At 37.4% G+C, this 13,702-nt stretch overlaps 1 protein-coding gene across 1 annotated transcript in view; it reads right to left on the reverse strand.

Annotated features, from left to right (window-relative positions):
• Window positions 1-13,702, reverse strand: part of tlcd2 (TLC domain containing 2) — a 29,702-nt gene that overhangs the window by 15,051 nt on the left and 949 nt on the right. The window contains exon 3 of the mRNA XM_036561904.1: window positions 11,123-11,205. Coding sequence (XP_036417797.1) covers window positions 11,123-11,205 — 83 coding nt within the window. The remainder of the gene's footprint in view (window positions 1-11,122; window positions 11,206-13,702) is intronic.

The following is a 13,702-nucleotide window of genomic DNA, read 5'->3' on the forward strand; positions in this document are numbered from 1 at the left end:
TTTGTCTCATAAAGAGAAAATGGAGTTGTGTGCACAAGCACAAAGAGGACAAAGTCCACACCCTAAGTTAAGGTACATAAATCACATACGACACAGCAGATAAGAGACAGCGATTGTAGTTCATGACCTTCTGCTCAGATTCAAACAGTCATTATTTAACATGTTGACTTTTTTTTAATCTGTAATGTTTGGCCATCAGTTTGGCTTTATACAGACTATATTATTCATTATAGTCAATTACACTCTTGTCTCATTACGTTTGTGCTTTTTTCCTGATAGACTGAATTAGCAAGATATTTAACCCTGTATCATGCAAAAGTTTTTATACCCTCAATCATATTACGTTTTGATCATTATCTAAGTGAAAAGAAGTATACATCCTCTACAGGGAGCAAACTTAAATATGGCATTTTTCTGCAAATTGTAGTGCACAATTTCTATTAGTTTTCTAGGTTGCTTTTCTGTTTTCTTCTATTTATTTGCTGAGTTTAACATATTGGAAAAATAAGCCATCAAATAAAAAAAATGCCATAAATTTTGCACATACCACAATCTATGTTTTATTTTTTCCAACATATTAGATTAAGCAAATAAACAATCTGTGTTTTAAAATGTATACATGTTTGTTCTCTGTAGAGGATGTCAATCAAAAAAATTTGACCAGTGGTGCCCAAATTTTTGCAGACACCTGTAGTTAACAGTTATGCATGGGACAAACAGCAATTTTGCTTAATAATGGTGGCTGCTTAGCAACTATTCGTACACATTTTTTTGCTGATGACTGATTTTAATTATAACTTTGGTTACCGCTAGGGGTAGGAATCTCTAGTCACCTCACGATTCGATTTGATTACGATTCAGAGGGTTGCGATGTGATTATAAATGATTATCAATGCATCTCGATGCATCTTTTTTTTCTATATAGCATTTATATTTTCTCACTGTGTGAGCTCAAGTTTCAAGTTTATTTGTCACTTGCACAACATGTCAGGACATTTATGCATTGAAATGCTTGTGGTGAAGCTCAGCTAATCACTCTACAGAAAGTAAATAAGTAAAAATAAAAATACAAGAAAAACCAACTGAAATATATTAAATATACACAAAATATACACAGAATATAGAGACAACATACATTTTAAAGTGACTAATTGACTCTGTGTTGTTATTTAAAGTGACCTGGTACTTTTAAAGCAAAGTATTTGTAATCATCCATAATGAATTTACTTCCAATATCTTTTTTAATAAAACAAATGGAAGTGATGTGGCAAGTGAACTAGAAGGCTCTCATTCACTGCTCTTGTTTGGAGCACGAGAAGCTGCTGCTACTCATCTGCGATAAAATGCGCAGTTACAGTGAAATAAGATCCAGTGGTGATGGATGTCCACGCAGCACGTTACAGCTATTCTACCCGTTTTCTTTAGTGATTTTATAACTTCGGTTTTGGTCTCGTTGTAGAGACAGTGGGGGGGGGTCGCTGTGTCAGTAAAGTATCTTTGAGACGGGACGTGTGAAACATAGCGCAAAAGCCCTGTTTCGCAACGACTGAGAATTGCGGGTCACATAGCAGCGATGCATTATTCGCATTTATAAGCAGCGCAGTTGGTTTCCTGGTACGTTAAATCTGCAACGAGAGACTGTCAAACACTGAACGGTTGCGAAGCTGAAGTCAGCTTCTCTTTCGAATTCTCCCGTTCCACCTTAAATGGTGTCGCATTTACCTTCGGCGCCTCAGTCAGAATTTAAGGTGGAACGGGAAAATTCGAACGAGAAGCTGGAGAATAAGAAGCGACTTCAGCCTCGTAAGACAGTCGAACGTTGAGAGACATTTAACTGATCAACTTCTGAGGAAAAGTTTTCTGGCGGAGATGGGAGGAAAGCGACTGTAGGCGAAGCTTAAAGCAGAGCGAAGTAAATCTGCGTTTTCGTTTATATTGTTTAGCCTATACTAGGACATTAACACATACTGAGACATTAAATGTTGCGGCTCCCAAGGTGGTTTGATTTTTGTTGAAAGGACAAAATAGCTCTTCTTATCATTTGAGTTGTGACTCCTGACCTAACCTGGCTTTAATGCAGAGGGAGCCGGTCGGATTTCTCGCTCATCCAGTAGTGTTTTTGTTATGTGTCGCCACAGACTGTCCGGGCGCTGCACTTACCCACTTCCAGGTTCCGCCTTTTGCAACATTACGTTATAAATTAAATATTTAGTAAATCGATTTTTGACATTTGTGAATCGATTTAGAATCATTTTTGTCCGCATCGCGATGCATCTAAGAATCGATTTTTTCCTGCACCCCTAGTTACCGCAATAGGCATGAAGTCTTATCTTAAAAAAAAAATAAAATAAAATAAAAATTGCCTTATGACCTTACAACCTTAGCCCCTGGTCAGCAAAATCCTGATGCAGATTGCAGATGCCAAAAAAATAATAAGTCACAATCCATGTCACTGAGGGCAGAGTGAGCAGCTGATCACTGTTATGGTGTAGAGAAGCTGAAATTTCATTTGACAAGCATAAGGAGATATTCATCAATGTGTTTTTCCCCCCAGAATGAGCATAAGGAGGTATTCATCAATGTGTTGTCGACCACATGATACACATACAGTACTGTGCAAAAGTCAGACACCACCATTCACTTATTTAATTTCCAGTCTAAACGGGCATTAAGTATGAGTTATTCATTTTTTGAAGTTATTTCTGATGAGTTCAGATATAAGATAACGTCGCATAAGAAACAAAGTCAAAAAAGAAAAGAGAAATTAGTGAAAAATTCAAATTTTGATCTGTATAATTAGAGCTTTGTAAAACCAGGACATTTTTAACACAAGAAATACCAAAATTAGTCAAAGCAAATCTTATCCTCAAATTCAAAATCATATCATGAAAATAGGCATTGTGTATCATTACCCCCTTAATGCTAGGCATTGAAAACAAAGGCTGTCTTACTAGACAGACCATCCATGAACAGTGCCACATCAGAAGGCTAAAACAACACTGCCCTTGTTCTCTGCTATCTGAAATCACACGTCTGATTTCTCAGAGACAAATATGATTCCAAAACATGACTGTGATCTAAGAAAACACTGAAGCGGGGAAACGCTTCCCCACCCTGTGCTCTTTGAAATTAATATAAACTGAGAACCATGTACAAAGAGCTTCATACACACATGCACAAACATGGTTTCCATGGAAACCAGACAAGTAGGGGCACTGTAGTCTATGGAAGTATCCAGCTAACAGTTTTCCAAGCCTACTGGATCTCATGCTCCGAGTGGGAACTAGGGCACGACATAGTGTTGCTCCAGGTCGCAGTGTAAGAACATTTCAGTTTTACTTATCTACATTTCGATTTTTCTCCAAAGTAGATCGCAGTGACCAGTGAACAAGACCTGTAATGCCACTGCATGAAGACTGCCACTGCTGGTTTTCAAACAACTACTATTTTCAAACCATTTTATGTATATATATTATGGTTTGTACTATATTATTTTAGTGCAATCTTGTTCAAGTACGTTTAACTGTATCTAAGTCTTTGCTCATTCATTAATAATGTTTTTACAGTGTTATTATATCTAGCCATTTTCATGATGATTATTGCTATAGATGTAAGCAGGCATGATTTTATGTGTTATGAGTTTATAAATGTCTGGCAGCACATTAAATGCAAATTTGCATCATGTGATGACTGACCGAAAAGTTCTAGAAAGTTTGAAACTACCACTAACACACTGATGTCTGGTTTTGTGCTGAGCTGGCCAGATCACTGATTTTCTGTTTCTCTACTGCATGGCTACCAACTGCTCAGGGCAATCAGTAAAATCACTAATTTCCATTAGTCAGTGAAGTGTTCAGTCACTGGTATTACTGGTATAAAACAAAGATGGCAGAAAATGCTGGATTGGATCAATCCTGTAACAAATCTAGCCTAAAACAGCACATTGCGTGACATGATGTTGTGAACTGTATAGCTCTGCTTGTTCTTTGAGGCACGGTATTTCAGTAGTTTGAGTTGATAACCTACTTATGAAGTGCCTCAACTAAAAATAGCTCATTTTAGTGTTTTGTGTGCTAAATGTTTAAAGTAACATCGTATAATGGGGGCTGGGATGGGGGGACATGTCTTCTCCACTTTTCTGAAATTATGCAAAGTAAATTATGCAAGATACTATGATTGTTGACATAAGCCATAGCAGTTATAAATAGTCTTTCATTTTTCTTCATAATTATCGCCATATTTATCATTATTGGGGTATTTTGCAAAAATATTTCTAACAACATGCAAATCAGAATAAGAATTTTAGTGAAACAATGGAAATAAGAAAAATTGTAACAGGCGAATATATTGAATCTCTGTACTGAATATGTATTTCATTATTACTTAAGTTAATAACATTAATTGTTTTTGTGTTTTAATATTGGCATATAAAGCATGATATATCAATACGATAAGTGTAATTCTGTGTGCACTATGTTTTCCCTTTATGTTTGAATTGCTGTGGGAGTCACTGAGCATCTGTATCGGCTAATACTCAAGGTTCCAATATCAAAGTCAGTATCTCAAAATGAAAAAGTGGTATGGTGCCATATATAGTTTTAAACATCAAAAACGGTAAAATTGTAAGGCCTGAAATTCACAGAACCCCACTGCCTTGTGACTGATATCAGGATTGTAGTTGCTTCGTCTACGAAACCAACCACTAACTTTTTTACCACACTTCTACCACAAAGTCTGCCATGTGACTAAACAGATTCTCGATTAGGCAGACTGTCACCTAGCAACAGAGAAGAGGCACTGCCACTCTTCCTTCATAATGAGAACACAGCCAATCCCAAAAGCCCCTTCACAAGTGAAGGTACACACAACAGCAGAATGCACCTCTGCCCTGAGACAAGATTCTTTAGGGAAAAAAGAGCAGTCAGTCTAATATTAGCAGTCTGATTTAAACTGTTCCAGAATAAGAACTGGCACCACAGATGAATGAGTGTGAGAGCAGGACTTCATACAATGTGAATGGAGGCCAACATTCTAGAACAGTGGGCCACATTCTATACATACATACATACATCATCTAAAACCGCTAAAAACACTATCCTTCTGGGTCGCGGTGGGGTGCTGGAGCCTATGTGAGGCAACAGTGCTACCCACTGCGCCACCGTGCTGCCCTGGCCACATTGTATAACAGTGTAAATGGAGGACCACTTTCTACAACAGTGTGAATAGAACAGGTTGAATGCAAGACCACTACGTGTGTTTTATATATATATATACATACATATATATATATATATATATATATATATATACATACATATATATATATATATACATATATATGTGTATATATATATATATATATATATATAATTAACTGCTCGATTGGAATGAAAACCTTGTGGATAAGGCTAGACCTACTGTATATGCCATTTACACCTGGCACCACCCAAACTTAGATCTTAGCCTGCTGTATTTCAGCTGCTATGCTTCTGTGCATCTACTTTTTTTTCTGCTTGAGCATTTAAGCCTCCACATAAAGATTGCTGGCCATACTGTAGGTGAACTGTAGGAGCTTCAAGGCATTGTAAAATATGAACATGCGTAAATTTCTCATTTTTAATTCTGCTTTCCTCATAGAAAAAGCTCTTAATTGCTAAAGTGCTTAAGGCTGTCTGGGTTGTTTTGGCAAAGACAACCTGTTGTTCTGAAGGGATTAATGAAAGTGTGTGTGGGTGTGCAGGGGAGGTGAATGAAGAGCTTTCCCCAGATCTAGGGGAGGGATCTATATGAGGGATTGGGGGAAGGGTAGAGATGTTTGTTTTCACTGGGGTCTCCTTCTTGGGGCCTGGAAGGCACTCTCCAAAGCAGGAACATGTGTAGAGCAGATGTCGCTGCTTCTTTCGGAAAAAGGAGTGCTATAAAAAAAACAAAAGGGCTCCATCTAGAAACAGAATAAGACAGAAATACACCACAGCCTCAGCCAAGTGCAGCTCCCTCACTCACATACATTCCTTCCCCCCCTTATTCTTCTGCTACCTCCCATTCCCCATCGTTTTCAGTCCCGCTTTCCAACAGTACAGGCCTGGCAGTGATCCATGTCCTACTATTTGCACTTTGCAAAATCATACTGGCTGAAAGACCAATAATGCAGGCATGACCTGATAAGCAAAAGAGTCTATTTTCTTTAGAACTGTTTAATACTTCCTCAAGGTTATTCTATGAAGTTCACTACACGCCTAATGGACTCCGGCACATTTATTTCGAAGGGTGGGTGATATGGCAAAAAATGGCATAATAGACTAACATCCAATCAACTATTTGTTTCTAGGCAGTTTATGCATTTAGGCAGTTGTTCAGTGACCATATTAGGCAAATTTCTAGATAAAGTTTTTCACAAATTCATAGTACAAAAGCTAATCTTGTCTTATCCTACAACATCTTATCTCAAGACATCAACAATGTCTGTTACTAAGAAATTGACCATATGCACACAGCTGAGATGTAAACACAAAATCAAAATAACAGAAACAAAACTTAAGTTACAGTTAGTTAGACAGATCTTGTTGTAAAAGAAAAAAGAATCTATGTCATGAACTGGAAGTTACCATAGTCCCCTAATAAAGAGACACATTTTCAAGTCAGTCTTCTAATTATTTACCACCATCACTGTAATATTTTACTGCAATGTTTTAAATTTCTTATTGATATTAAGTTTCCATCAACACTAAAGGGCCTTTATCAGGGAACATTTAATCTTCCTCACTTAAATAAAAGAGTTTGATGTAGTATGTAAACACTGTCAATTTTTACAGCGACAAGGTTTAAAGCATACTGTTCACTTTTACTGCTTTTTTGATATCATGCAAAGCATTAAATTTACATATATCTGCCTACTGAAGCTACAGCAGTTGGGCTCCACTCATTAACAATAAAATTATAAAGCATGTTCAACCCAGACTGCTTTTTAAATGAAGCAAAGTATGGGGCAGCCAATCAGAGCAGATATCCCTTTACATATCTCAGTCTCAAAGGCACAGTCTCAAAAAACAGCCTGTTTTATTCTAACAGATAAAGAGAGGTTGGAAAATAATCTTGTAAAAATGAATTGTGACTGTTTTTGGTATAAAAACACACAAACCTTAAAAGTTGACCTCAGAGAAAAAAACTAAAATAAAACTCCGCCCTACTCACTATGTGCTCAAAAAAGTGTATTGTGATATCATTTATCACAATCATGAACATATCATCCAATCTACCCACATCTAGTTATTACTGTGCAAAACTGCACATCTGTTGCCATTGTACATTTTATCATCAACATGTAGTCCAACTGTAAGCCTTCCATTACAAAAAACTCATTTCCAAAGCTTGTTTCATGGCTGCTGGTTTCATGGGAGTGTCCTAAATGCACACAGCTGGAGAACGGAATGGAAAGCCTCAGTTTCCAGACAGCATAGCGGGTCTAAGAGTTCTGCACAAATGAGTTTAACTGGGAGAGGAGCAGCTACTTTCATTGCGGGCACAAAATTAACCAATAGCATTATTCCAGCTCTGCCCACCAGCAAATAAGGCCAGCGTAACACAACATGCCTCGACTTTCCACAGAGAGAGAGCTGCGGCTGTCTACAGATCTTCCTGAAGCTTTGCCAAACAGCCGGCTCCCCCAGTGCTGCCTGTTTATATGGCTTGTCAGTAAAGAATGCACCATTAATATGTCCTCACTATGCGTTACGTGCACTGGGACCAAACCACACAGGGCGTGCCTCAAAGTCTCTGAGAAATCAGGCCATGAGTGAAGGCTAATGATTCTCCCGCGTGATCCTTTCAGTCTCCTACATTAATTAGCAAACTCAATTTTGCTAAATGACAGAGGGATGACAGCAATTTGTGTGCAGACCTCCTGAGCAAAAAGTCTTTTTCAGAAAAAAAAATTCTGACATTGTTATTCATATGTCTTGTTATCCTAAAAAATCTCTCCTCAAAATCTCTCCTGGGTAGCAACACTTTCAGTTTCCACTCTATCACCTCTGGAAAACTCAGTATTTTCCAAACTCAGCTGCCAAGTGGTATATATACAAACGCTGAGTACTTTTACAAGAACAGTAAATTATTTCTTCTTTTTCCACTTATTCTGTTGAGACCGCTGCCATGACCCTACAGGAAACTAACTAATCCACATTAGTGCTGGGAGATACTGATAAAATTTAATACAACAATACTTTCCACATATATTACAGCAGCATTTGCATTAATAAAGCAAACAAACCTATGTTTCCTTGTACTCCATGCTAAAAAAACATCTTTCAAACCTGCCATAGCTTGGTTGATGAGACTGTTTCTCTCTTAAAATTACACCAGAAGGGACCTTACACTGTAAACGTACCGACACAGAAACCATATTTTCAGAAAGGAAACTTTTTAAATATTTATTGAAAGGCATGTTTTTTATTCCCTTTCAAAACAGTTCATTCGTCTGCACCCAGCAAATGGCATTGTACATTGTAGTTAAACAGGGAATTCCATCATATATTTTTTTTTATTTCTGCATATTTAAATGGTTAATATGTAAAAAAAAGTCATTCAGAGTGGTTTGATGTGAAGTGCTCAGTTCAATTACTGAGTCAGAATCATTACAACAGTGGTGATAGAAACCACCTAAAAAAAGTTTAACACCTCTAAAAGCTCTCTTACACATGATATATCAACACGAAACAGTAAAACTATGTGTCCTGGTGTCTGAGACATTGTTTCATGAGTTTTGAGAAGGTTTTGACCTATAACATACATTTTTTTTAAACTCCATTCATGTTGGAGAGGTACATGCAGGGTGTTGTAAGGCAAAAATAGTCCCTAGAGAAAACTTGTTTTTTTTTTCAGATTTACTATTATTTTATCATTATCAACATCACATATAAAAACTTAAAAGAGTTAGTGGATAGTAAATAAAATAGTTATATCTGTGAACATTGTGACTCCTGGTTCCTATCAGCGCCACTACAAAGAAATCAGAGTCAGTAAGTTTATCTACAATAAACAGCTTCACATCAAAACACTCTGAATGACTGATTACATCTCAACAGCTGAATTATGCAGACATTTTAAAAAATGGGTGGACTTCTTCTTTAACTATGTTTATGTTATCAATCAATATCACTACAATTTAAAACTGATATTTCTGTATGGGATTAATATCAGTGTGCCGGTACAGACAACCATCTAGCTCTAATCCACACTCATTAAAGGCACTTGCGTAGGCTCCTTACAACAGCCTGATGGCTCAAAAAGCTTGTTCTCCTCTCACGCATATATGGTCAAGCAATACATCAGCTCCCTATTTCTGTCCCAGACGGCAGGACTTCCTGTTTCCCCGGAGGAAGGAGGAGGTCAGGAGTTTGAGGGGAAAAGAACTACAAGCAGAAAGCCAGCACCCATAACTTATTGACCCACTTTAAAAGTAAAGCCAGCTCTACTAGAACGTGACTGCAAACTTCCACAGAATATCAGATGACTACATTGTTTTGCTGTGGTCAGAATGACTGTCAGGCAAGTCATGATCCAGTGACAATGGAATGTGTTCATGTACTGATGGACAGCATTCCTCTCAAACATGAGGCGTAGTCACAGCAAAGCTTCTGTTATAGCACCAGCCTGCTCCATGTAGTAAACAGTGCAGAGGAAATGGATTAAGCAAGTGGGAAGAGAGGTGGACCGCTGAGGCAGTGAGGGAGTTTCTCACAGTGCCATTGAGAATCTGGCAGCATGTTCTGTTCGACCAATTCAGTGAATGTGCTCCCAGGAAAACAGAGGACAACAACAAAAACACACAGAGAATGAAGTTGGCTCTTTTCCTGTGCAGACGGAAGCAAACAGTGACACAGCAGCAAAAAAGCACAAACTCACCACAGAGTGTCTGAGTGGGCCTAACAGGTTCTTTCTCCATTTACTCAAACACATAAAACAGACTCTAACACCAAACAGACCTGATTAACGGATGTCTGCTTTTGATTCATTTAAAGAGCCTTAATCATAAAAATGGGATTTTCTTTGTTTTTTTGTATTAAAAGAGTTGTTAAATAGGTTCAAAACATACTGTTCAGCCCACAGTCCATACAATCCCTTTTTGTAAATTAAGCTGCAAAAACAGCCTCTTTGAATTTAGGCATATATATCAGGACAAAACCTTGCATCTCCAAAATAGTAACTTTACAAAAGGACGATAAAAACATTCTTAATTTTAAATGGGAGGTAATGGAAGAAGATTTTTTTCCAACTAAAATTGGACCATTTTTATTGGTCCATTTATCATGAAATGTTCACACAATGTAAAGGGCAACAGCATTTTTAAATTCTGTTTAAGAAAAAAAAAAAACAACAAAAATGGACATACAAGGTTTTGTCCCAACAATATTTCATCCACCTATTCAGCCTAGAGCAATTTAGCCCCACCCATTTACGCTGAAGTTATAAGGAGTGTTTCAGCCTGGACTGCTTTTAAATTAGCCACTTTTGAATGAACAGACAATCAAAACAGAGGACATTTACATATGTCAGTCTTACAGGCTCAGTAACAAAATCAGCCTGTTTAATCCTAAGGAATAAAGAGAGGTTGGAAAACAATCAGGTAAAAACAAATTAGCTTTTCATACATAAAACCACACAAACAACAGAAGTAGATCTCAGGAGAAAAATTAAAATACAAACAAAATGTAAGATATGGGAACTTTAAAGCAACTAAGCTTGGCACTGAGCTTTTCAGTACATACACTCGGAGAAGATCATTTTTATCTCTTTGTAGTGGTGAGTGCTTGAAGTTGATTTTAATGCAAAGGGCCTTTTGAAAGCACAAACCACATAATCAGGTGCTACTTGAGTTTCTCTGCAGAGCAACAGGTGGTTAGACAGGTTGAACAGTTTAAGGAAAGAATACGAAGGGGGCTTTCTTGGGCCAAAACTCAGTCACTCTGTTAGTGAAACCAGTAACAAGTAAAACAGGAACGTCACTAATGGATCATCACATGCCCTGGTTCCCACAAATATCAGCTTTTCACAACAAAGGAATAAATTAGTCAGTTGTTAGTTTGCCTTGTCTCCTCCTCAAAGAGGTTTCTGTAGCAATACTCACCACTATGTGATGGAAAAGAAGCTCCCATGACTGATTGATCTTCTGATTAAAAATCATGTCAAAGAAGTCATATATGAAGTAACCTAGAAATGAAAAAAAAACCTCATTAATAAACTGAATAAGAGTAAAGAATAGTTGACAAAAAATGGCCTGTGGCAGATGATAGTTATTAGGGGCATAATTCCCATGACGATAGTAACCAAGATGTCAGTTACAGAAGGTTATTTATATCCATTTCCCACCATGGAGGTATCCATGGAGACAGCGTTTATAGAGTGGTGGTGGATGAAGTAAAGAATGGAGGGCAACACAGGAGGAGAGCCCATTAATGTAGATGTAATGATCAGCATTTCCAATTTACTCTGACAGCCTGTCATCAACCATCGGGGGATCTTCATAATACCAGGGTCCAGTGTAACACATTCTTGGAAACGGCGTAACACGTACTGTAAATGCAGTATGTCATTATGTTCTGATTAGGTGCTGTGGCTTCATGTACAGTCATATGCAACAGTTTAAGCGCCCTGCTCAAATTACATACTCAACAAAGCACATTATACAGATCTGCTACAGGCCTTTACTGACAGTAGACATTTTACATTGTCTTGGACATTACTGTCAATCAAACACTGAGCATTCAGTCAGATGGAACTGATCAGATTACACTCTATGGGCCTCATTCACCCACCATTTTTAAGACGAAATTTCTTCTTAAAACCCACTTATGCAGTTTTGCAATTATTTTGACATTGAACAGTGTTTTCTCATTTAGGATGTGTTCTTAGGTAGGAACAGAATCTAAGCACACTCAAGAGCATAAATGTGTGAACAATTCTGTGGTTTAAGAACAAGTCATGAGTCTGACATAGACTTCTTGTTAGGACCTTTCTCAAGAACAAATTTAAGAAAAAAACTTCAGGAGATATTGGAGAATGAGGCCCTATGTTAGTGCAGCCGCTGACTGTTGAACAGAACACAATGTCAAGTACGCCTTTACGTTAACCAGAGGTCTTTGGAACTGTCATATAACCAGTCATTTGTCCTTCAGAAAGACCCTTATCTACATTAACCAGAGGTCTTTGGAACTGGTCATATAGCCATCTAGGTTTCATAGCTTTCTTATCTATAACTTTCTTATCTATAGCTATCTTATCTATGTACAAGTGCACATGTCTTCAACACCTGTGTCATGTAACAGTACTTTTAGAAGTAAAGCATTTATATATATATATATATATATATATATATATATATATATATATATATATATATATATATATATATATATTATCTGTATTGTTGCTTTAAATTGGTGGTAAAAGTTTACTGAAACTCAACTAGTGAGTTAACAATACATCATTCTGCTGTCTGTTATCTGAACACTGTGGTGAATCTAAGCTGACTTGCTAAAAGGAAAAGGCTATGATGCCCAAATCCACCACATTATAGCACTGTTCAGCTAAAGGGCTCTGAGATGCATGCCCTCACCGCTAGTGCACAGATTTAGGCTACAATAAAATGTTCCTTAGGACTACTGGCCCATTCTTGTAGTGTCATGTGACTAAAAGTCCTAGCGCTGGTGCCTGGGACAGATCATAAAGCCTCCATTGATTTCCCTGCCATAGCTAACCTCTCTGCAACACCAAGAGTGGGATTCTACTAAGAATTTAAAATATCTGTGGAATTTGGCAGCCTGCAGAAATTACAATATGTCCTTGGTGGTACCAGTTCAGGCTGTGTTGCTGTGATACCATTAATAAGAGGGCACATCTTATTAGTCTCCCAGTAGATTAACTGTTTCGCCCTGTCCTCACGAGACCTAAAGTTCAAATCCCTGATGCTTGTGACAGAAAAATGTCAGTAATTGTCAGTGCATTATTGCATTATTGGTCAACCGGCATATTTGTAAGTCTCTATAAAAAAAATCAGTCACCTATGTGGATTTTAAGCAAAACTGCACCTAGAGTGTGTGCGCTGATATGCACAGGATGTAAAGTCAACTCAGTCGCTGATATCCAAGTTTGAGTACCAGTCGTGCAATGTGCACACAGTCTTGAGAAATAAGCCCATTCATACTCAACAACTAAATTTGGTGTGATAAGGAAAAATGCCATAGAACTTGCACTGATTGGTCTAAAGTGGTGCTATTTTGCATAGTTTTACTTTGGGTGAACATCTAACATTGAACAGTTTTTTGTTTTTTTTTACTGTATGCAATTTTGATACTTTTGTCAGATTTCCGTTTTTTTATTATTGTGTGTTAAAATTTAAAAAGTGACAAGAATGTTACATTTAATATGATAAGTATCATATTTAAATAGATAAAATATCAGTTTTAGCTGTATGGTTTGCTCAATTTTACATTTTTCTTCAGATTTGTGATCAGGCAAGCACAGAAAGGGGATTTATATTTTTGTTATGGACCTTAATGGATTTAGAACAAATGACTACATTCTCAAAATGAGGAAAGGATAGTTATGGATCCATGTGAGCTCTAGTGCTGTGAGGAGGGGAAGGTGCCTCACATCTCACTTTAAGAGTCCAGCATTGTCAATCTATTGCTTTAAAGCAGATAATGCT

Source organism: Colossoma macropomum, unplaced genomic scaffold (assembly GCF_904425465.1).
Source record: "Colossoma macropomum unplaced genomic scaffold, Colossoma_macropomum, whole genome shotgun sequence".
Lineage (NCBI taxonomy): Eukaryota > Metazoa > Chordata > Actinopteri > Characiformes > Serrasalmidae > Colossoma > Colossoma macropomum.